Genomic DNA, 21,989 nt, shown 5'->3' on the forward strand with positions numbered 1-21,989 from the left:
GCGGAGTAGAGTGGAAGAATTACTACTTGTGTCTGGCTTACAACACTCCTGTTAATACATCCCAGAATTATGTTCACTTTTTTCCTACAGTATTACATTGTGGACTCGTATTTAGTTTGTGATCCACAATAATTCCCCGATCCCTTTTCACAGTACTATTTCTTAGTCAGTCATTTCCCTTTTTGTGTTCTGTGCAGTTGATTAGAATCAGAATATCAGGGTTGGAAGGGACCTCAGGAGGTCATCTAGTCCAACCCCCTGCTCAAAGCAGGACCAATCCCCAACTAAATCATCCCAGCCAGGGCTTTGTCAAGCCTGACCTTAAAAACTTCTAAGGAAGGAGATTCCACTATCTCCCTAGGTAACACATTCTAGTGTTTCACCACCCTCCTAGTGAAAAAGTTTTTCCTAATATCCAACCTAAATCTCCCCCACTGCAACTTGAGACCATTACTACTTGTTCTGTCATCTACTACCACTTATTCCTTCCTAAGTGTAGTACATTGCCCATATTGAATTTCATCCTATTTCTTTCAGACCATTTTCCCAGTTTGTCAAGATGATTTTGAATTTTAATCCCATCCTCCAAAGCACTTGCAACTCCTCCCAGCTTGGTATCATCCACAGAGTTTATAAGCATACTTTCTATGCCATTATCTAAATCATTGATCAAGATATTGAATAGAACCAGATGCAGGACAGATACTTTTGGGATGCACTCAGTATGCCCTTACAGCTTGACTGTGAACCATTTATAACTACGCTGGACCTTAAAGCGGTTCATCTAGGCTGTCTTTCCCTAGCTTGTTTATGAGAAGATCATATAAGACAGTATCAAAAGCCTTACCAAAGTTGAGATATACATCATCTACTGATTTTCCGCTCTGCACAAGGGTTGTCAGAGAAGGATATTAGGTTGGTTTGACATGATTTGTTCTTGATGACAAATCCTTGTTGACTGTTACTTTTCACCTTATCTTCTAGGTGCTTACAAATTCATTTTTTTATATATAAATATTTATATTTTTGCACCATTATCTTTTCTGGTTCCCAAGTTAAGCTGATTGGTCTATAATTTCCTGGGTTGTCCATATTCCCCTTTTATAGGTAGGCACTATATTTGCCCTTTTCTAGCCCTCTGGGATCTCTCCCATCCTCCATGAGTTCCAAAAGATAATTGCTAATGGCTCAGAGTTCTCTTCAGACAGTTCCTTAAGTATTCTAGGATGTATCTCATCTGGTCCTGCTAAGTTGATGACGTCTAACTTGTCTAAGTAATTCTTAACTTCTTTCCCTCTTTTAGTCTCAGATCCTACCCCATTTTCACTGATGTTCACTACGTTAGTCATCGGATCACCGCTAACCTTTTTTTGATGAAAACTGAAACAAAAAAGGCATTTAATACTTCAGCCATTGCAGCATTTTCTGTTACTGTTTTTCCTTCCTCATTGAGGAATGGACCTGCCTTGTCCTCATCTCCCTCTTGCTTCTAATGTATTTGTAAAATATTTCCTTGTTACGCTTTATGTCCCAAGCTAGTTTAATCTCATTTTGTGCCCTGGCCTTTCTAATGGTCTCTTCATGCGTGTGTGTGTATGTATATATAATATATAAAATCTCCTTTGTAATTTGACTTTGCTTCCACTTCTTGTATGACTCTTATTTGAGTTTTAGGTTGTTGAAGATCTCCAGCCTCTTACCATACTTTCTCTTTCCTACGCATTGGAATTGTTTGTTCTTGTGCCCTCAATAATGTCTTTGAAAACTGCCAACTCTCCTGAACTCTTTTTCTTCCCCCACACCCCCCCCCAGACTTGCTTCCCATGGGATCTTACCTACCAATTCTCTGAGTTTGCTGAAGTCTGCCTTCTTGAAGTCCATTGTCTGTCTTTTGCTTTTTTTTTCCCCTCCTACCATTCATTAAAATCATGAGCTCTTATTTCATGATCACTTTCACCCAAGCTGCCTTCAAATTCTAAATCAGAATTTGTCAGAATCAAATCTAGAACAGCCTCTTCCCCCAATTGCTTTCTCCACCCTCTGCAATAAAAAAGTTGTCTCCAATTAATTCCAATAGCTTGTTGGACAATATGTGCCTTTCTGTATTATTTTCCCAGCAGATATCTGGGTAGTTGAAGTCCCCGTCCCCACCACCAAGTCCTCTGCTTTGGATGATTTCTTGGTTGTTTTTGTTTGTTTGTTTTTTGTTTTGTTTGTTTTTAAGCCTTATCCACCTCTTCTTCCTGGTTAGACATTCTATAATAGACCCCTATCATGACATGATCTTTGCTTTTTACCCCTTTTATCCTTACCCAGAGGCTTTCAACAGGTCTGCCTCCCACTTCTATTTCAACCTCCATGCAAGTGTATCTATCTTTGATATACAAGGCAACAACTTCTCCTATTTTTTTCCCTGCCTATCCTTACTGGACAAACTGTATACTTCTATACCAATATTCCAGTCATGAATTATCCCACCAAGTCTCTGCAATGCCAATTATGTCATAATTGTGATTGTTCGCTGGAATTTCTGGTTCTTCCTGTTTTATTCCCCATACTTCTATGATGATCATTAGACTTTCCTCTCTATATTCCCTCTTGTCCCTCCTTTGTCCCTGCTACAATTGCCCACATTCCTCCCAGATTCTGACCCTTCACGCAGATTTTCAAGTGAATGAAGACACCTGCTCTGTTTTCTTTAGCTTTCCCCTCTTCCTGCTGCCATGTGCTCCAGTTAGTCATTTAATGTGTTCTCTCCTCTGCCTTCTTTTGCAGGCCTGGCCGTGCAGTGGGGTGCCATTGGTGATGTGGGTGTTGTCTTGGAGACCATGGGCAGTAACGACACTGTGGTTGGTGGAACTCTTCCCCAGCGACTCAGTTCATGCCTGGAGGTTCTGGACCACTTCCTGAATCAGCCTCATCCTGTCATGTCTAGTTTTGTTCTGGCAGAGAAGGTCTCAGTGAAGAGTGAGGGAAGCAGCCAGCGGGACCTTGTGGAGGCTGTTGCCCACATCCTGGGTAAATTAGATCAATAATAATTACAAACATTCTGTGATCAGAATTCTAGAAGCCACATCTTACTCTAGAATCTGCTATAGGACATATTGGTGCCAGCCACTATCTGTAGTGAATTGAGTGCAGGTGTGCAGCTTGCTGTGGTCCAAGAGTGTCTATTGACTCTCCAGAAGTATCTCTTTCTTCTACAGCTATGGGAGTGCTGCTTGTATCATTATTTTTATAGCACTGTGCATGTGCCCAGAATTCACAATAGGAAAAAATGCACAAATTGAAGGCTAGACCTTAGATCCCAAGATTTCACAATATCGAGATACATACCAATACATTAGCAGCACAGTCAGCAGTCAGAGCTGATCTCATAGAACAGGTGGTGCTTTGGTTTGTTTTTTTTGGTTTGATTTTTGAGGAGTGGTTTGAAGTGTGAGTATGTTTGACAAGTGTCTGGAGAGCTGCACTAGGTAGTGCAGGAGTTGTGGAAGAAAGCATTGGGTTGGGAGTAGATGAAGACGACACAAGGAGCGGCTAGAAGAGAAGCGTTGGTGGAAAACGATACTCCTGGGGAAATTCTGTGCAGCTGCAGCACAGCAGAAAAATATCCTTCCCCCCCCCCCCGATCCCTTTGCTTCCTTTTGGCAGCTCAGACATGTCTATTCAGGCAGCCGGGGGAAGAGGTAAATCACTGGGGGAGAGGGAGGTCTGGGGATGCCCTGGCCACCCAGGGACATTAGTCCCAGCTGGAGGTGGGGAGGGGAGGAGGACGGAGACTAAGTTCCCACTTCCCTGCACGGAGCAGCCACGGCTGGCTCAGATCAAGCCCCAGAAACTTCCCCTGGCTGCAGGAAGCTCTGCACTGCAGGGGGTGGGGAGGTGAGGCTTGTGGGGGGTGATTCCCGGTGCGAAGGGGGCGGGTTGGTGCGGGGGGGGTTCCGAATGCACAGGGGTTGGGCAGACAGAGGGAGAAGCTCCCTATACAGTGACACCTCCCCAGGCACCTGGAACACCCCACCCCCCACCAAGTCCCTTCTGTATTGGGAGCCCCCGCATATAGAACCCCCGCACCGAGTCCCCCGAACCTCCACCCTGCTGAGCCTCATCCCCTGCATCAGGAGCCCCCCATACCTGGACCTTCACCTCACTGAGCCCCAACCAGCTGCATCCTGACCCCACCCCACCAAGCCCCACTTCCTCCCCCCCACTGAGCACTAATCACCTTCACCTCACCCCCCCTTGCAGATTCCCATTCCCCCTGCACCCAGAACCCCGCACTGAGCCCCGTGCACCCAGATTCCCACCAAGCTACCCATATGCAGATTGCACCACACAGAACCCTGGTACTCTTGAGGGAATTCTGCACCGAAAAATTTTAAAAATTAAAATTCTACAAAGTTCTGCATATTTTAATTGTCAGAATAACACAAACATAATAACAATATAATCACACTGAAATAATTGAAAATGGTAACTTATTTCAAAATACTTGTCAGCAAATAATTGAAAATGGTGTGATTATATTGTGCAAAATTTTAAAATATTGTGCACAGAATATTTAATTTTTTTTTTTTTTGGCACAGAATATTTAATTTTTTGGTGCAGAATTCCCTCAGGAGTAACACGGGGAGCAGGATTTGGTGTAGGAGGAAATGAGGTCAGAGATATAGGTGGGAGTGTTTTTGAAAAGCCTTAAGGGTGAGAGGCTTGAACTAAATGCAAAAGAGTAGTCATCGGTGCAGAAATGCAAGGGAGAGGGAGCATGGTTGGGGAGAAAGATCTCTGTGACAGACTGAAAGGGAGACCAATGGAGTTGAGTCAGGGGAGGCCAGAGAGAAGGAAGATCAGACCAATTTGAGCCATGGGGACAAAGAAAAGGTTTTACATTAAAGTATTTAGGGTGATAGGAGGAATTAGCAAGAGTCCAGATGCACAAGGGGAAGATGACACCAAGCTTATAACTATGCAGGATTTGAAGGAAGAGGTGGTGGGATTGGCAGTGGGGAACAAGATTTAGAGTTCAGTGTTTCATTTTAACTCTCTGATGCCTTGTTTCTCTGTATCCTGATTTTTCATTAACTGATCCTTAATGATCTGTATAATTAGTTGATTCAATATTTATTTTGCTTTGTCATCTTGTTAGGATGCCAATTACATTTGCCCTGTGCTGCCTTGTTCCATCCTCTTCTGTCCTATCTTTCCATCTTTTTATTATTGTAGTAGCTCTGAGAAGCCCCTGTCATGGACTGGGACCCTATTGTTCTAGGTGTTGTACAAACAAAATAAAAAACAGTCCCTGCCCCTGAGAATTTACAATCCAAGTATAAGGCAAGAGACTATAAATGAATGCAGACAGACCGAAAGAGTGTATAAGGAATTAATAAGACAGTACTGATCAGCATGATAGGCAGAAGTCTCAGTACACCAGCAGTCTTACCCATCCCCTTCACCTTTTTCCTCTTCCCTCCACCTCCTGGCTCTCAAAGGAACCTGGATCTCACCATCTGACATGGTACTTCTACCACTCCACTTTTGTATGCCAAGCTCCTAATTCTCTTGCATATGCTACATCTAGCATCATCCATAAATGACTAGGACAGGGATATTGGACTCCTCTTCCTCCCATTCTCTTTAACTTGTAATTTCTTCTGCATTGTCTACAACTAAATCTAAAATCTTTCTGTTCTCCTTTCCTTGACCTCTGATTACCTGTCTTTCTGTCCATTCTTGGCCTGCAAGCTCCTCAGGGCAGGAACTCTCCCTCCTTGAACATCTGTTTGGAAAACCTCTAGTCCATACTGTTCTATCTAGGTTCTTATGGTGCCCTCATCGGTGTATCTGAGCACTTTCCAGTAGTGCATTAAGTGATATGACTAACTTCTGTTGAGCAATTCGATCTCTTATCCTTTCTCCAGGGGGAGAATTTTGTGTGCACTGTAGTGTTTTGGTAGGATATTTTTTTTAAATGTCCATGCTGCTCTGTTTATACTATAGAAGGCAAGTCAAACAAGTGTGCCTTGCACATGGAATGGAAGGGAGTGAGGTTTGTGATGGTCCTTAGCTCTTATAGGAGTTTGTTCCCCAAGTCTGACTGGTCCCTGAGAAAGCTCTGTCTCCTGCACAGGTGAGCTTATTCTTACAGTCCAAAAGTTCCACTGTGCCTGAGGAGTAGAGTTGTCACCACAACCATCTTCACGGAGTTTTAGGCAGTCTTTTACGTATGCCGGATCCAGGCTATTGAGCACCTTGAAGATAAGCACTGAGAGCTTAAACTTATTATATGGAAGTCAGTGTAGAGAGTGGAGGACAAGATCTGATGGGCTCATGGTAATCCATGTTTCTGAGAAGACATGCTAGTGTTCTTTATTAACTGGAGTTTCCTAAGGGCTCACTGCTTCATACCCAGTTATTGCATTGCTGTAGTCCAGACAGAAGCTGACAAAGGTATGTATAAAAGAGGCAAGGTCATCATCCACCAGGATGGGATGGAGTCCTCTAGCCAACTGGAGGTGGTAGAAACCATTACTTGCAGATGCTGCTGTGCGAAACTGTAGCATGTGTTAGGATTCCAGGAGCACACCTAAACTACGCACTGAATTGACCAATTGTGGGCGTGTGACTTTTTTAACCAAAAGAAACTGCATGGTGGCCATGAACTCTTCAAAGTTTCTTTTTCCTCTGGCTTGCTTAGTCTATGATTCTAATCCATCAGGGTTGGAAGGGACCTCAGGAGGTCATCTAGTCCAACCCCCTACTCAAAGCAGGACCAATCACCAACTAAACCATCCCAGCCAGGGCTTTGTCAAGCCTGACCTTAAAAACTTCTAAGGAAGGAGATTTCACCACCTCCCTAGGTAACGCATTCCAGTGTTTCACCACCCTCTTAGTGAAAAAGTTTTTCCTAATATCCAACCTAAATCTCCCCCACTGCAACTTGAGACCATTACTCCTCATTCTGTCATCTTCTACCACTGAGAACAGTCTAGATCCATCCTCTTTGGAACCTCCTTTCAGGTAGTTGAAAGCAGCTATCAAATCCCCCCTCATTCTTCTCTTCCGTAGACTAAACAATCCCAGTTCCCTCACCCTCTCCTCATAAGTCATGTGTTCCAGTTCCCTAATCATTTTTGATGCCCTCTGCTGGACGTTTTCCAGTTTTTCCACATCCTCCTTGTAGTGTGGGGCCCAAAACTAGACACAGTACTCCAGATGAGGCCTCACCAATGTTTGAATAGAGGGGAACGATGACGTCCCTCAATCTGCTGGCAATGCCCTTACTTATACATCCCAAAATGCCATTGGCCGCCTTGGCAACAAGGGCACACGGTTGACTCATATCCAGCTTCTCGTCCACTGTAACCCCTAGGTCCTTTTTTGCAGAACTGCTGCCTAGCCCTTCGGTCCCTAGTCTGTAGCGGTGCATGGGATTCTTCCGTCCTAAGTGTAGGACTCTGCACTTGTCCTTGTTGAACCTCATCAGATTTCTTTTGGCCCAATCCTCTAATTTGTCTAGGGCCCTCTCTATCCTATCCCTACCCTCCAGCGTATCTACCTCTCCTCCCAGTTTAGTGTCATCGGCAAACTTGCTGAGGGTGCAATCCACACCATCCTCCAGATCATTAATGAAGATATTGAACAAAACCGGCCCAAGGACCGACCCTTGGAGCATTCCACTTGATACCGGCTGCCAACTAGACATGGAGCCATTGATCACTACCCGTTGAGCCTGACAATCTAGCCAACTTTCTATCCACCTTATAGTCCATTCATCCAGCCCATACTTCTTTAACTTGCTGGCAAGAATACTGTGGGAGACTAAATCAAAAGCTTTGCTAAAGTCAAGGAACAACACATCCACTGCTTTCCCCTCATCCACAGAGCCAGTTATCGCGTCATAGAAGGCAATTAGTCAGGCATGACTTGCCCTTGATGAATCTATGCTGACTGTTCCTGGTCACTTTCTTCTCCTCTAAGTGCTTCAGAATTGATTCCTTGAGGACCTGCTTCATGACTTTTCCAGGGACTGAGGTGAGGCTGACTGGCCTGTAGTTCCCAGGATCCTCCTCCCCCTTTTTAAAGTTGGGCACTACATTAGCCTTTTTCCAGTCGTCCGGGACTTCCCCCGATTGCCTTGAGTTTTCAAAGATAATGGCCAATGGCCCTGCAATCACATCCACCAACTCCTTTAGCACTCTCAGATGCAGTGCATCCGGCCCCATGGACTTGTGCTCGTCCAGCTTTTCTAAATAGTCCCAAACCACTTCTTTCTTCACAGTGGGCTGGTCACCTCCTCCCCATGCTGTGCTGCCCAGTGCAGTAGTCTGGGAGCTGACCTTGTTCGTGAAGACAGAGGCAAAAAAAGCATTGAGTACATTAGCTTTTTCCACATTCTCTGTCACTAGGTTGCCTCCCTCATTCAGTAAGGGGCCCACACTTTCCTTGACTTTCTTCTTGTTGCTAACATACCTGAAGAAATCCTTCTTGTTACTCTTAACATCTCTTTCTAGCTGCAACTCCAGGTGTGATTTGGCCTTCCTGATTCACTCCTGCATGCCTGAGCAATATTTTTATACTCTTCCCTCGTCATTTGTCCAGTCTTCCACTTCTTGTAAGCTTCTTTTTTGTGTTTAAGATCAGCAAGGATTTCATTGTTAAGCCAAGCTAGTCGCCTGCCATATTTACTATTCTTTCTACACATTGGGATGGTTTGTTCCTGTAACCTCAATAAGGATTCTTTAAAATACAGCCAGTTCTCCTGGACTCCTTTCCCCCTCATGTTATTCTCCCAGGGGATCCTGCCCATCAGTTCCCTGAGGGAGTCAAAGTCTGCTTTTCTGAAGTCCAGGGTCCGTATTCTGCTGCTCTCCTTTCTTCCCTGTCTCAGGATCCTGAACTCGACCATCTCATGGTCACTGCCTCCCAGGTTCCCATCCACTTTTGCTTCCCCTACTAATTCTTCCTGGTTTGTGAGCAGCAGGTCAAGAAGAGCTCTGCCCCAGTTGGTTCCTCCAGAACTTGCACCAGGAAATTGTCCCCTGCACTTCCCAAAAACTTCTGGATTGCCTGTGCACCGCTGTATTGCTCTCCCAGCAGATATCGGGGTGATCGAAGTCTCCCATGAGAACCAGGGCCTGCAATCTAGTAACTTCCGTGAGTTGCCGGAAGAAAGACTCGTCCACCTCATCCCCCTAGTCCGGTGGTCTATAGCAGACTCCCACCACGACATCACCCTTGTTGCTCACACTTCTAAACTTAATCCAGAGACACTCAAGTTTTTCTGCAGTTTCATACTTGAGCTCACAAGCGGTCATACTGCTCCCTTACATACAATGCAACTCCCCTACCTTTTCTGCCCCACCTGTCCTTCCTGAACAGTTTATATCCATCCATGACAGTACTCTAGTCCTGTGAGTTATCCCACCAAGTCTCTGTTATTCCAGTCACATCATAATTCCTTGACTGTGCCAGGACTTTCAGTTCTCCCTGCTTGTTTCCCAGGCTTCTTACATTTGTGTATAGGCACTTGAGATAACTCACTGATCGTCCCTCTTTCTCAGTATGAGGCAGGAGCCCTCCCCTCTCGCGCGCTCCTGCTCATGCTTCCTCCCTGTATCCCACTTCCCCATTTACCTCAGGGCTTTGGTCTCCTTCCCCGGTGAACCTAGTTTAAAGCCCTCCTCACTAGGTTAGCCAGCCTGCTTGCGAAGATGCTCTTCCTTCTCTTAGTTAGGTGGAGCCCGTCTCTGCCTAGCATTCCTCCTTCTTGAAACACCATCCCATGGTCAGAGAATCCAAAGCCTTCTCTCCGACACCACCTGCGTAGCGATTCGTTGACTTCCACGATTCGACGGTCTTTACCCAGGCCTTTTCCTTCCACGTGGAGGATGGACAAGAAGACCACTTGCACCTCATCCTTTATCCTTCTTCCCAGAGCCATGTAGTCTGCAGTGATCCACTCAAGGTCATTCTTGGCAGTATCATTGGTGCCCACGTGGAGAAGCAGGAAGGGGTAGCGATCCGAGGGCTTGATGAGTCTCTGCAGTCTCTCCATCACATTGTGAATCCTAGCTCCTGGCAAGCATTAGACTTCTAGGTTTTCCCGGTCGGGGCGGCAGATAGATGACTCAGTCCCTCTGAGGAGAGAGTCCCCGAACACCACCACCCGCCTCATTCTCTTGGGAGCGGTGGTCGTGGAACCCTCAACCCTAGGACAGTGCATCTCATGCCTTCCAATTGGCGGAGTCTCCTTCTGTTCCCTTCCCTCAGATGTATCATCTAGTCCACTCTCCGCATTAGTACCTGTGGAGAGAACATGAAAATGGTTACTTACCTGTACCTGCGTTGCTGATACATGGATGCTCCCCTTTCTTCTTCTGGAGGTCACATGCTGCCAAATTTCTTCACCATCTTCCTATCCACGCAGTGCAGCCTGCTCTGAATCTTCAAAACGTTGTGTTCATAGAAGCATATCCTGAAGTCTGTCCAGGAAATCTTCAGTTTCTTTTATGCAACACAGGGTTGCATAAGATTCACCTTCAAACTGCTGTTTTTATCCATGAGCTGATTTCTTAAGGTATTGTCACGTGGTGAAGGATAAGAAGAGATACGTATTCATTTGCACGTTGCTGGCATGAGTCCATGTTGACTGAGCAGTTTATTTAGTGGCTGCATGTATATATATTGAATAGAACTGGAAAGAGAATTGATTACATGTGGAGTCCCACTGCGTGCAAACAAACATGTTAATATGCCTAAATGTAAATGTACACATCTAGGAACAAAAATTGTAGACCATACTTACAGGATGGGGGACTTTATCCTGGGAAGCTGTGATTCTGAAAAAGATATGGGGGTCATAGTGGGTAGTCAGCCGAATGTGAGGTGCCAGTGTCACGCTGTGGATAAAAGAGCTAATGTGATCCTGAGGTGCACAAATGGGAATTTCCAGTAGGAGTAAGATGGTTATTTTATCTCTGTATTTGGCACTGGTGCGACCACTTCTGGAATATGGCGGTCCAGTTCTGGTGCCCACAATTCAAGAAGAATGTTGGTAAATTTGGAGAGAGTTCAGAGAAGAGCCATGAGCATAATTATAGGATTAGAAAACCTGCCTTATAGTGATAGACTAAAAGAGCTCAATCTATTTAGTTTAACAAAGAGAAGGTTAAGGGGTGACTTGAGCCATCAGTAAGTATCTACATGGGGAACAATATTTTAATAATGGGCTCTTCAATCTAGCAGAGAATTAACACAATCCACTGTCTGGAAGTTAAAGCTAGACATTTTCAGACTAAAAATAAGGTGTAAATTTTCAGTGGTGAGAGTAATTAATCATTAGAACTTACCAAGGTTCATGATAGATTCTCCATCATGATTTTGGGAAAGTTCTCTGACCTGTGTTATAAGGAGGTCAGACTACATGATCCAATGGTGCATCCTGGTCTTGGAATCTGTGAACACTCAGCGGTGTTGAATGTTGTGTGTTTAAAAAAAAAAAAAAAAAAAATTCAGGAGGATGAGAATGGGTGTCTGCCCTCTGGCCATTGACAGCGGAATGACATCCATCAGTGCCACTAATCGGTTTCAGTCCCATGTCTTAGCTTGAATCCAGATTATGCTGGGTCTAGGATATTAGCGTCAATTAGATGAGCTTGAATTAGATGAGCTTGCCCAGGAACACAGTGTTTGATACTGGATGCTATTGGCAAGAACTGATAGATCTATGGTGGCTTGCACTATTATGTAAATTAACAACTAATCCAAACATCAGATCCAGGGTGTGACCCAGATATGGGGGATGGACTGGAGGTGATTAGTGAACATTCTAGGGAGCCAGTGAGGATATGATTTGGGGGAACAGGGGTGTTGCATCTGCAGTGACTAGGACATTTTACCAACATGCTGGCAAGGTATGAGTGAGTTCCTCTAATGAATGCTTTAGTTTCTCTGGTGGTCTGTAAACAGCATAAAATCTGTTTAGCTTTGGCTCTGTTTTCTATTCTTAAATTTAATTAAAATTATCTTGTTTTAACTGAGGTACCTCTTTTGGCACCTAGCACATCATGGGTGCTGCCATAAACAAATACTACTACCCTCTGCTCAAAATGTTTGTGAACTATCCAGGAAGGTATAAGAACTTGGACAAAAGTGTGAAGTACATTTGAGAAAAGTTTGCCCAGAGGTAATGATGGGTGAACCTAAGGAAGTGGATGGGGCTACCCAAGAAGCAAGGTTTGAGAGAGAAGGTCATGGTACAGAGGATGGAGCCCTGGAAGATGCTAAATGGGGAGAGGAGGAGGAGAAGAGAAATTGCTGCAAGACGTTGAAGGGGCAGCAGGAGCAGAGTCCTTAGGTCCTTTGGACATTCATAAAACTTTCATAAAAATGCATCCGATGAAGTGAGCTGTAGCTCACGAAAGCTTATGCTCTAATAAATTTGTTAGTCTCTAAGGTGCCACAAGTACTCCTTTTCTTTTTATAAAACTTTCTGCAGTTTTGACGGGACTTTTTCTGCCCTGTGCTGATTGGCTCCATCCTTCCCCCTCCCTCACCATTTCTTCACCTCAGCTTCATTCCACACCTGCCCCTCACCCACTCTTCCTCTCCCTTTTCTTCCCATGTAGCTGATCTCCTCTTAAGTAAACCTACAAATTAATAATTATTAAAAATCGTGGCACCAACATGTCATTTGCTGCCATGACATTTATTCTGCTGGTGTGTTATAGCCCATCCCCTATCCTGTGTCTATCTTGTCTATTTAGATTGAGTTCTTCAGAGAAGGGATCATCTGCTGCTCTCTTTTTGTATGGTGCCTAGCACAATGGGATCCTACTCTTGCTTGGCCTTTAGGCACTACCATAATATCCATGTTAAATAATAATTGCAGGAACAGTCCAAAAGGTAGAAGGACATCAGTCTGTTTTTCAAACATCTGGTTCTTTTCATCAGGTGTCCGTGACGTGAGCAGTCTGAATGTTGAGAGTTCTTTGGCAGATCTAGGCTTGGACTCCCTGATGGGAGTGGAAGTGCGTCAGACCCTGGAGAGGGACTACGATATTGTCATGACTATGAGAGAGATTCGACTACTTACAATTAATAAACTGCGAGAACTTTCCTCCAAGTCTGGAACAGCAGAGGGTACGTCATCTGAATTTGGCCTGGGAGGAGACTAGGGTTGCTAGAATAGCCATTGGGGTCCATATACCTTTAATAAACAGGCTCCCATGCTGTCTCTTTCAATATGTAATGGTGAGAGCCTCTTAGTGACAGGTGATGGAATGGGGCCTGGTGTGAACTGATAGTATTGTAAACAACAAGTGGGCATAGCACTGCCACTTATTACTGTGCTGCCCCAGTGGATTGGTCCAGCCAGTTATTGGGGAGGCAGGAAAGTCCCTCATTGAAGACCCAAGGCCAGGGGAAAGAAGCTTATTTAGTCTCCCATCTCCATTTCTCTGCTGCCTGAGCTCCAGCAAGCTCAGACAGCTCTCCAATGCTCCCTAGATAGCATCAGCAATGCGGGTGCAGAGAGCTAGCGTCAAATAGCGTGAACCATGAACTAGCCATTAGCAGCAGTATCAGTGTGGACAGGGAAATGACAAAGGCAGAAATTCAGAGGAAACAACAAAATCCAAAGCCAGGCTTGTGGGGGAAGAGGCAGTATCCTTTCTGAGTCCCCCTTCCTCAAAATACTGGCAGAACATCTCCTCTGAGGCACCAAGCCTGAATTTCTATATAGATTAAACTCACTGCCATTTAATGATCTAGTGAGCAAGAGGGCTACTCCAGACAAGCCTTCACTTCTCTGTGGGTTGTGCTGCCTGTCCCACTAATCTGATCCTGACTGTAACTGGCTTCTCCTGATGTGCTTTCCTTTAAAGAACTGAAACCATCCCTTCTGATGAAAGCTAGCCAGGCTCAGCTCCCTGAATTGGACTTGAACAACCTGCTGGTGAATCCAGAAGGGCCAACAATCACCCGGCTCAATGAGGTACAGAGCACAGAACGCCCTCTTTTCCTCATTCACCCCATCGAAGGATCCATCACAGTTTTCCACACACTTGCCTCCAGACTCAGCATGCCCAGTTATGGACTCCAGTGCACAAAAGGTATCTGCATCCTTATTCATCTTGACTTTCTAAACCTCACTTGGTAGCTTTCACCATCGCATAGAGGGCTCAGTTTCTGACCTCTGCATGCAGAGCTCCAAGCTTCAGTGACCCATGACTGAGTCCACTTAGAAAAGTCACAAACATCTCCAGTTAAATGGGAAAGAGAAATATCAGTGTAAATAGAAGATGCTTGTATGTGGAAGAGTGTTCTCTCACAGGGAGGCCCGTATGCCAGAGTGATGGACAAGACTCTGCTCATCACTGATGCTCCTGGGGCACAATTACTAGTTTGGTCAGAAATATGGATTTAACCCATGTCATAATCTATATAGAAATACACTTTTAAAAGCAGCTGAGTGTTTCTAATGGAGCCATTACTAAGCTGGTGGAGATGTAACTTTATCTCTCACTCTGATTTCAACCTGTTCTTAACTCCCATATTTGCTTCCTCTTTCTAGCTGCTCCCCTGGACAGTATACAGAACCTGGCAGCCTATTACATTGACTGTATAAAGCAGGTGCAGCCTGAGGGACCCTATCGCATTGCAGGATACTCCTTTGGAGCCTGTGTAGCCTTTGAAATGTGCTCCCAGCTGCAAACTCAGCAGAACCCCTCCCATTCACTCAACAGCCTCTTCCTGTTTGATGGGTCCCACTCCTATGTGGCAGCATACACTCGGGTAAGAGATTCCAGGGGAATCTTCAGAGATCATCCTCTGTCTCACCAATGCTCATGATTTGGGAGCCTTCCATGTGACTTGAGCCATTTTAAAAAATTGACAGACCCATCTTCCAGGAAAAAAAAATAGCTGGCAAGGAGGTGTAGATGACTGTAAAACAGCAGCTGAGCTGAGTGGGACTGGGATGCAAGTGCTGATTCAGATATCCTGTAACGAATGGTTGCATTAGCCTGCTTGTTTCAAGGTTCTGAAGCCTCCAACATGTTCTTGTGCTGAAAGCAAGGGTCCTAATCTGGCTAGGCCTCCTAGCACCCCCACATCCTCCCTTCTGGCTGGCATAAAACTCTCTAAAGGACCCGAAAATCTTGACAATTGGTCAGTCTCCCAGTAACATCCATGTGGTGATCACCTGTATTCTCTTTGTGTGGTTTCTGGGTTTGTTGTCCTGTTTGGATTCTCCCAAGCTTTTCAGTCACTTGCTGTCAAGTACAGAGCACCATACTATGGTATCTTATCTAACGAGCAAGAGACAGCTTCCCTTTTTATATTAGTGACACTTTCTCTCTTCCAGAGCTACCAAGCCAAGCTGACCCCAGGAAATCAGGCTGAGGCAGAGACTCAAGCATTGTGTGCCTTCATTCAACAGTTCACAGGCACTGAATACAATAAGGTAATGTTCCTTCACTTATTATAGCTACAGGGAAATGCCTCTTGCACACAAGAAGAAGCTGATAGTTGCACCTCACTTAGTAGTAAATTGTTCTTTACCATCTACAGTTGCTGGAGATTCTTCTGCCTCTGCAAAACCTGGAAGCTCGTGTCAAAGCTGCTGTGGATCTGATAACGCTGAGCCACAAAAACATCAATCGTGAAGCTCTCAGTTTTGCTGCTGCTGCCTTTTACTACAAACTGAAGGCTGCTGACAAGTATGTGCCGGAGTCCAAGTATCATGGGAATGTGACGCTACTGAGGGCAAAGACCCACAACGACTATGAAGAAGGCCTGGGTGGAGATTACAAGCTCTCAGAGGTTAGTATAAGGAACAGCTCCAATTATGAAGCTGCACTTTCCTAGTTGGAGGGCAGGAAGGAAGTGGTAGAAAGCCATATTCTTGCCCTCCCCAAAAAATGTTTGCCTTTGGGGGCAATAATTAATGCAACTGTCTCTTCCTGAGAACTGAAGAGTCCCCAGAAAACAACATTAAGAGGAGGCTGCACGGTTCTAGGCTACTGTCAGTCTCAAAGGAGGCTGAGGTCCAGGAGAAGGTCTCACTCCAATTTTGAAGCAGTTCCTAACAGCAACCTACAGTTGTTTCCACTAATTCCTATAGCTCCCAAAGTGCACTCCATGCTCTGAAAAGCAACTAGTCTGCAAACAAGTCAGTAGGGGCACGGTTGAAGCAGAGACAACTTAAAACACTCTGTGCTTTTTAACCTTTGTGCACTCATGTTTTAAAATTATTCCCCCTTGATATAACATAGGACAGCAGGGAGAGGAAGAGAATTTATAGATCTTCTTTAAAAATAACTGTTACAGCCCAGATGCTCTTCCCTTTTGGAACTTCTCATTTATTCCCCTTCCCACCATGTGTTGTGTGATATGATTTTTATCATGCACTTAAGGAAAGTTCGTTGGGTGTGTTCCCACCCACCAAGAGACTATCCTTAAAATTGCCATCTTTCTGAAAGTGTTTACATTCGCAACCCAGCCAACTATACCAGCTTGTTCCTTGCTGTGATGGGGAAAATGGATTCATTTCTACTGGAGCCCAAGGTAGAGGTTCTGGCCCCCTATGCCCTGCCCTCAACAGTGCATATATTGAAGCATTTAAATAAAAAAAAATTAGTCAGAACAGAGAATGGAACAGGTGTCAGAATCAGGAGACCTTCAACCTCACTCTTCTGTCTCAGGCTTTCATGTCTTATAGCAAAGGCAGCAAGAATGTAGAACTAAAATGCTTTAGAATTCTGGATATAAAATTTTCTTCTTTTCTCTTTTTGCCACGTATAGGTCTGTGAGGGGAAAGTATCTGTCCATGTCATTGAAGGGGATCACCGTACCTTCTTGGAGGGAGCTGGTGTTGAGTCAATTATTGGGATCATCCACAGTTCACTAGCAGAGCCCCGGGTCAGCGTCCGAGAGGGTTAGCCCCTTTCTGCTCACCTTTTATCACTGGCTGAGAGAATTCCAGCAATATATCCCTTGTTACGACAGACCCCAAGGAACTCTTCTTGTAATCCAACATCCCATCTGCTCTGCAATCAGGTCTAGGAAGTCCTGCTGATGGATGTCTCTCTCCAGTGTTGTGACACTCTCACTCTACACTGCTACATGGACCTACATCCATGGCTACTTTCTACCCCTTTGGCGGCATGAAAAACAAACTTAGGAGTAGACTTCTTTTCTTGTGCTATGTATCGTTTTGTTGTCTTAACAGTATTCCAAAGGATAAGTGATAGCACTTATTAACCAAGCCCAGTTAGCAAGGAGGGGAGCTGCAGCTGATTTTGGAGACTTCTGTTGATCTGTGAAGAATCAGTCTGTAGTTAAGTTGGATAGAATTCCATTGAGGCTCTTGTAACTTTTTTTTTTATTTGAAATATTTTACGTATTTATTGCATCAACTTCCCAGTTTTAATTTATCATTAATTTAAACAAAACATACCTTGGAAGTTTGTATTCCTTCTACCACGTGATGTTGCCAATTTTGTTAAACCAAATGCATCTTTGCAGGAGTCTCTCCCCTCCTTGCTTCAGAGGGAGAGGGAGAGGGGAGAAAGGAAGGTCAGGGAGGGTCTGAAGATGCTGCTGTGCTAGGCACCTAAAGTAACTTGGGTTTATAAACTCGCATGGCTGACCATAGGCACATAACAAGTGCGGGCTGCACAGGGCCCTGTACTGGGGTCCCTGCAACTTCAGGCCCCTCTCCCAGCATACACCTACCACTTCACCTTGTTTCTGACCCACTATTAGCCTCTCCATTCAACCATACACACTTTGAAAAAATTAACTCTGGGACTTTCACTCTCCCTAGTTCCTCATTGACAGCACCATTATCTAATCCTCATGACCCTCTGCTTTCCCAGAACCAAAGCTCTGCAGTGGTTATAGCTATCTACCTAACACCCCTGCATATCTTATTTAGCACCAGGCCCGGCTAAGCCTAGGGCCATCACTGTGTGCACACATCCTCTTCTCACTGAGACTGGAAATCCTACATGTTCGCCAAGTAATCAGTTCAGTGGCAAATTACTTTAAAAGATTTGATACCTTTTTAAAAGACATTTACACTTTAGAATCCAATACGCCTTTTTCTTGCTTTTGCTATGCTGGACCTGTCTTTAGGAAAACCCAGTGAATTCATGCTGTACCTATGATACAGAGGAAACATGGGGAGTAAACACGATCAACTAGATTGGCGCCATTGTGCCTCTCAGAACTGCATTATAATCCAGCTCTCCGACTAGATTATCCTGTCAGTATTGGTGCAGTCCAATGGTAGGAATGTCCCTGACTGTAACAGGTTCTGAGATGGGTGCTCGGTTGGTTAAACCACCCTCTGTGGATGGCGGCTGAGTAACTGGTTTTAGTTTAATAAAATATTTGTGTAGAAATTTGAAATGCAAACACAGTGTTGACTTAAAACGTTTCCAAGTCAGTCTTGTTCTGTTTTTTCATTTTTTACGTACCTTTGGTAAAAATGCTGCTCTTGAGAGTGTCCTTTCCTCGTTGGCTCTCCTAAAATTAAATGAGAATTGATCTCTGGCTGGATGGCTTTTCTTTCTCTCTCCTCTTCCTCCCCCAACTTCTTATTTGTCAGTCATCCTGAATCTTCCATTTCTTGGTATAAAAATCCCTCCAAAACTTCTGCTGGCAAATATTGTTGGAAGGCTGTAAAGAAGATGCATGGTATTTTGGAACATCAAAACCTGTAGCCATGATCTTAATACTTCAAACAGGTATAACCAAACTAAGAGTGGGCATTGGACACAAAAGTCCTAATCTTAGCTCTGACTCTGTTTTGGACAAATCATTAAGCTCTCTGCCTCAGTTTCACCATCTGTAAAATAGGTCTCATAGCACCTGCTTCACAGGTCTGTTGTGAGGATTTATAGACAATGTGTGTAAATCACTTGGTCCATGCAAAATGCTGTTAAGTATTAGTCAGTTTCCTTATTAGGTGGGGTATGTTACGAGGGGCGGGGGTGGAATTGCCAAGGCCCTGACCCTACACTGAAAAGGAGAGTGGGTCGATCACATAGTCACCTGTGTGTGACTAGAATGCCATAGTATTTCTGAGCACCATTCTTGCAAATCCAGGTGCTAGGTAAGAAGTAAAACACAAAATAAGAGAAATTTTCAGTGGAAAATGTTTCAAAATTATTGGCAGTTGCAGTGATCCAGGGAGGGGGGAATTCTCACTGACATGGCCTATACTTAAGATCTGGAAGAATGAAGGTGATAAAACTTGAACTAACTTGGTAAATAAACAGTCTTAGTGCTGAATTAACAGGAGTCTGAGCCGGAGTCTGTGTTGAAGGCAAATGCTGCTCTTGTACAATGGCAATTTAAATGCATAGTTCTGAATGAGTGGACAAGGCTAGAGCTAATTCCATTCCAATAGTTAAAGCAGGAGCTGTGTACAAATTATTTTTAAAGTGACATAAATGTGCATGGCCTCACAGACTGCTTGCAACTACTGATTTAGTAATAAGTACAGCAAGAATGACCTATCAAACATTGCCACACATGATCTTGTAGGAGAGAAAAGGAAAAGTTTTTGCATTTGTAATCCCAAAACAGTTTTTTTTTTTTCACATCGAAACTTCAGCGGCTGCTATATAACCCATTATCTTACTGGCTGCTGAATAATCTGCCAAAAATAACTTAATAGATCTTGTATTGCCTAATGGTTCTCAATCAGCTATTGTGACAGATATGTCTATTGTATTTTATTTGTGCAAAATTCAAGCACTACTCTCACACTTGCTTCTTTGAGAGAGGAAAGTTCTGCCAGAGCCAAGTCTCCAAGGGGAGAGTGACAAACTCGCAAAAGAGAAGTTAGTTGGATTCCAGTGCTTTCTCCCTGTACTGTTGTGTGGACCCAGGACGTGGAAGGTTGGGAAGTCAGAACTGTTGTCTGGTTATCTGGACTACCTGGAGAACAGTGCAGTAGTTGAGGCTGGGGCAGCTGGAAAAATTTGCTACTGAAACCAGCTATGAACTTCCCCCTTTTCTATAGCACATGGGGAGAGCGAGGTTCTGAGCTGACCTTCTCACAACTGACATGGTCTGTGGAACTCTATCTGAAGAAGATAGAGGGGGAAAAAGCCATTATTGCAAATAATCATTGCTGAAAATAACCAACAAATCTTACCAATGAGTATTTCAACTATGAGCCAAAGTTGTGCTGGGGGAGGAGGAAAGGGACTGATAGTTCAGCGAGAACACATTGCAGCCGAATTTATTTGTTGCTGTGAAATTTGGTCATATTGTGCCATGGAGTACACAGGAGCCCAGGTACAGAGAGAAAAAGAGAGTGCTATCACCTGGTACTTAATGTGACATGGGACAGTCTGGGAGGGAAAGGTTCCCAAGAGATGCTGAAGGAGCAACTAGCGAACTAAAATGAAACAACTATGTCAGCAATTTAAAGAAGGGAGAGTATAGAGCAAGCGTGATTTATTATACCAGATGTCAATAAAGGGGCATGCATTGGGTGTGGTTTTCACATGCAGAAGAATACAAGACCCTCTTTTGTGGTTGAAGTATAGGCCTCCATATGACCATAATCTTTATATGATCAAGTTCTTTTAATTGCCACAAGTGTTGCTGTTATGTACCAAAATATAATTATGTTGCTTAGTGCACTAGGTTAATGTGAGACCCCACAGTATGGCAGACTGCTATTGCATACCCACATATGTAGCAGGAGGAAGTGACAATTCAACAACTCTTACCTACTCTGTAGTATTATAAATACTTTAGACTGGACGACTGCAATACAATGGGGCTACATTTTAAATCCACTTGGAAACTAAGGCTAATTCAGAATATGGCATCCTATACAACGACTTACCACAAGCATGGTGACAGCAGCACTGTGGGAGCTGCACTAGCTATACAGTGGCTTCTGGATAGAATTTAAGGTGGTGATTCTGACACATATAGCCCTAAATTACCTGGGATCCTCTCAGAAAAGAGACGCTCCCTGGTCCATACGGCTGAAGCTGATGGCAACAAGAAGATCACAAGTTAACCTTTCCCCAGTCTAGTATAAAAAAAAAGGGGGGCTGCTAGCAGAGGTGGGTTGTTTTTTTTTGTGATGTCTTTTTGGAATATGCTCTCCTTGGTCTAAAATAACTAGACTATATTGATCTTCCAGTGCAGATGAACAGATCATACTATCACCCAAACAAGACACTTTTCAGAGAAATGTACACCTACAGACTTTAAGCATCTGCCTGGGAAAGATACAGTCTATGATCATAGGCTATAATTAGCAGCACAGGGAGAAGTTTTCAGATTGTAGAAGGCTCTTTAACACGTGCCACTGGCTAGATGCTGACGCTAGATAAATTCAGGACAGAAATACAGATTTTGTTTAATAGTGGAATTAACCACTGGAACAATTTACGAAAGGGTGTAGTGGATTCTCCTTCACTTGAAGTCTTTGAGTCGAAACTGGGTGTCTTTTAAAAACAGGCTCTCAAACTTTTTTTGTTGATGGACTCCTTTTCAAATGCAATGTTAATCACGGACTCCCATCTGAGAAACTGGCTGACAAAAATATAGGTGTACTTCATATAAAGATGTACTGTTAGTAATGCTTTAAGACAGCGGTTCTCAAACTGGGTCAGGTTCCCAAAGTGGGTCACGACGGCTGGCATTAGACTTCCTGGGGCCAAAGCCGAAGGGCTTTAGTCCTGGGTGGCAGACCTCAGGTTATAGGCCCCCTGTCTGGTGCTGAAACCCTTTTGGCTTTGGGCCCCCCCACCTGGGGCAGTGGGGCTTGGGCTTTGCCTCCCCCCACCTCCCAGGGTTGCGTAGCAATTTTTGTTGTCAGAAGGGGGTTGCAGTGCAATGAAGTTTGAGAATCCCTGCTTTAAGAAAAAGAGTAATTACAGATATCGGTGACATGGCTGTGCACGTCTTACTGCAGAGTCTGTCTATCCTTGATGTGATGGTTGACA

At 44.2% G+C, this 21,989-nt stretch overlaps 1 protein-coding gene across 1 annotated transcript in view; it reads left to right on the forward strand.

Moving 5' to 3' along the window:
- Nucleotides 1-18,561, forward strand: part of FASN (fatty acid synthase) — a 74,390-nt gene extending 55,829 nt beyond the window's left edge. Inside the window, exons 34-40 of the mRNA XM_038371433.2 lie at nt 2,776-3,018; nt 12,955-13,143; nt 13,887-14,114; nt 14,576-14,796; nt 15,368-15,466; nt 15,574-15,825; nt 16,807-18,561. Of these exons, the coding sequence (XP_038227361.1) occupies nt 2,776-3,018; nt 12,955-13,143; nt 13,887-14,114; nt 14,576-14,796; nt 15,368-15,466; nt 15,574-15,825; nt 16,807-16,944 (1,370 nt within the window). The 3' untranslated portion in view covers nt 16,945-18,561. The remainder of the gene's footprint in view (nt 1-2,775; nt 3,019-12,954; nt 13,144-13,886; nt 14,115-14,575; nt 14,797-15,367; nt 15,467-15,573; nt 15,826-16,806) is intronic.
- The last annotated feature ends 3,428 nt before the right edge of the window (nt 18,562-21,989 follow it).

Source organism: Dermochelys coriacea, chromosome 14, assembly GCF_009764565.3.
Source record: "Dermochelys coriacea isolate rDerCor1 chromosome 14, rDerCor1.pri.v4, whole genome shotgun sequence".
Classification (NCBI taxonomy): domain Eukaryota; kingdom Metazoa; phylum Chordata; order Testudines; family Dermochelyidae; genus Dermochelys; species Dermochelys coriacea.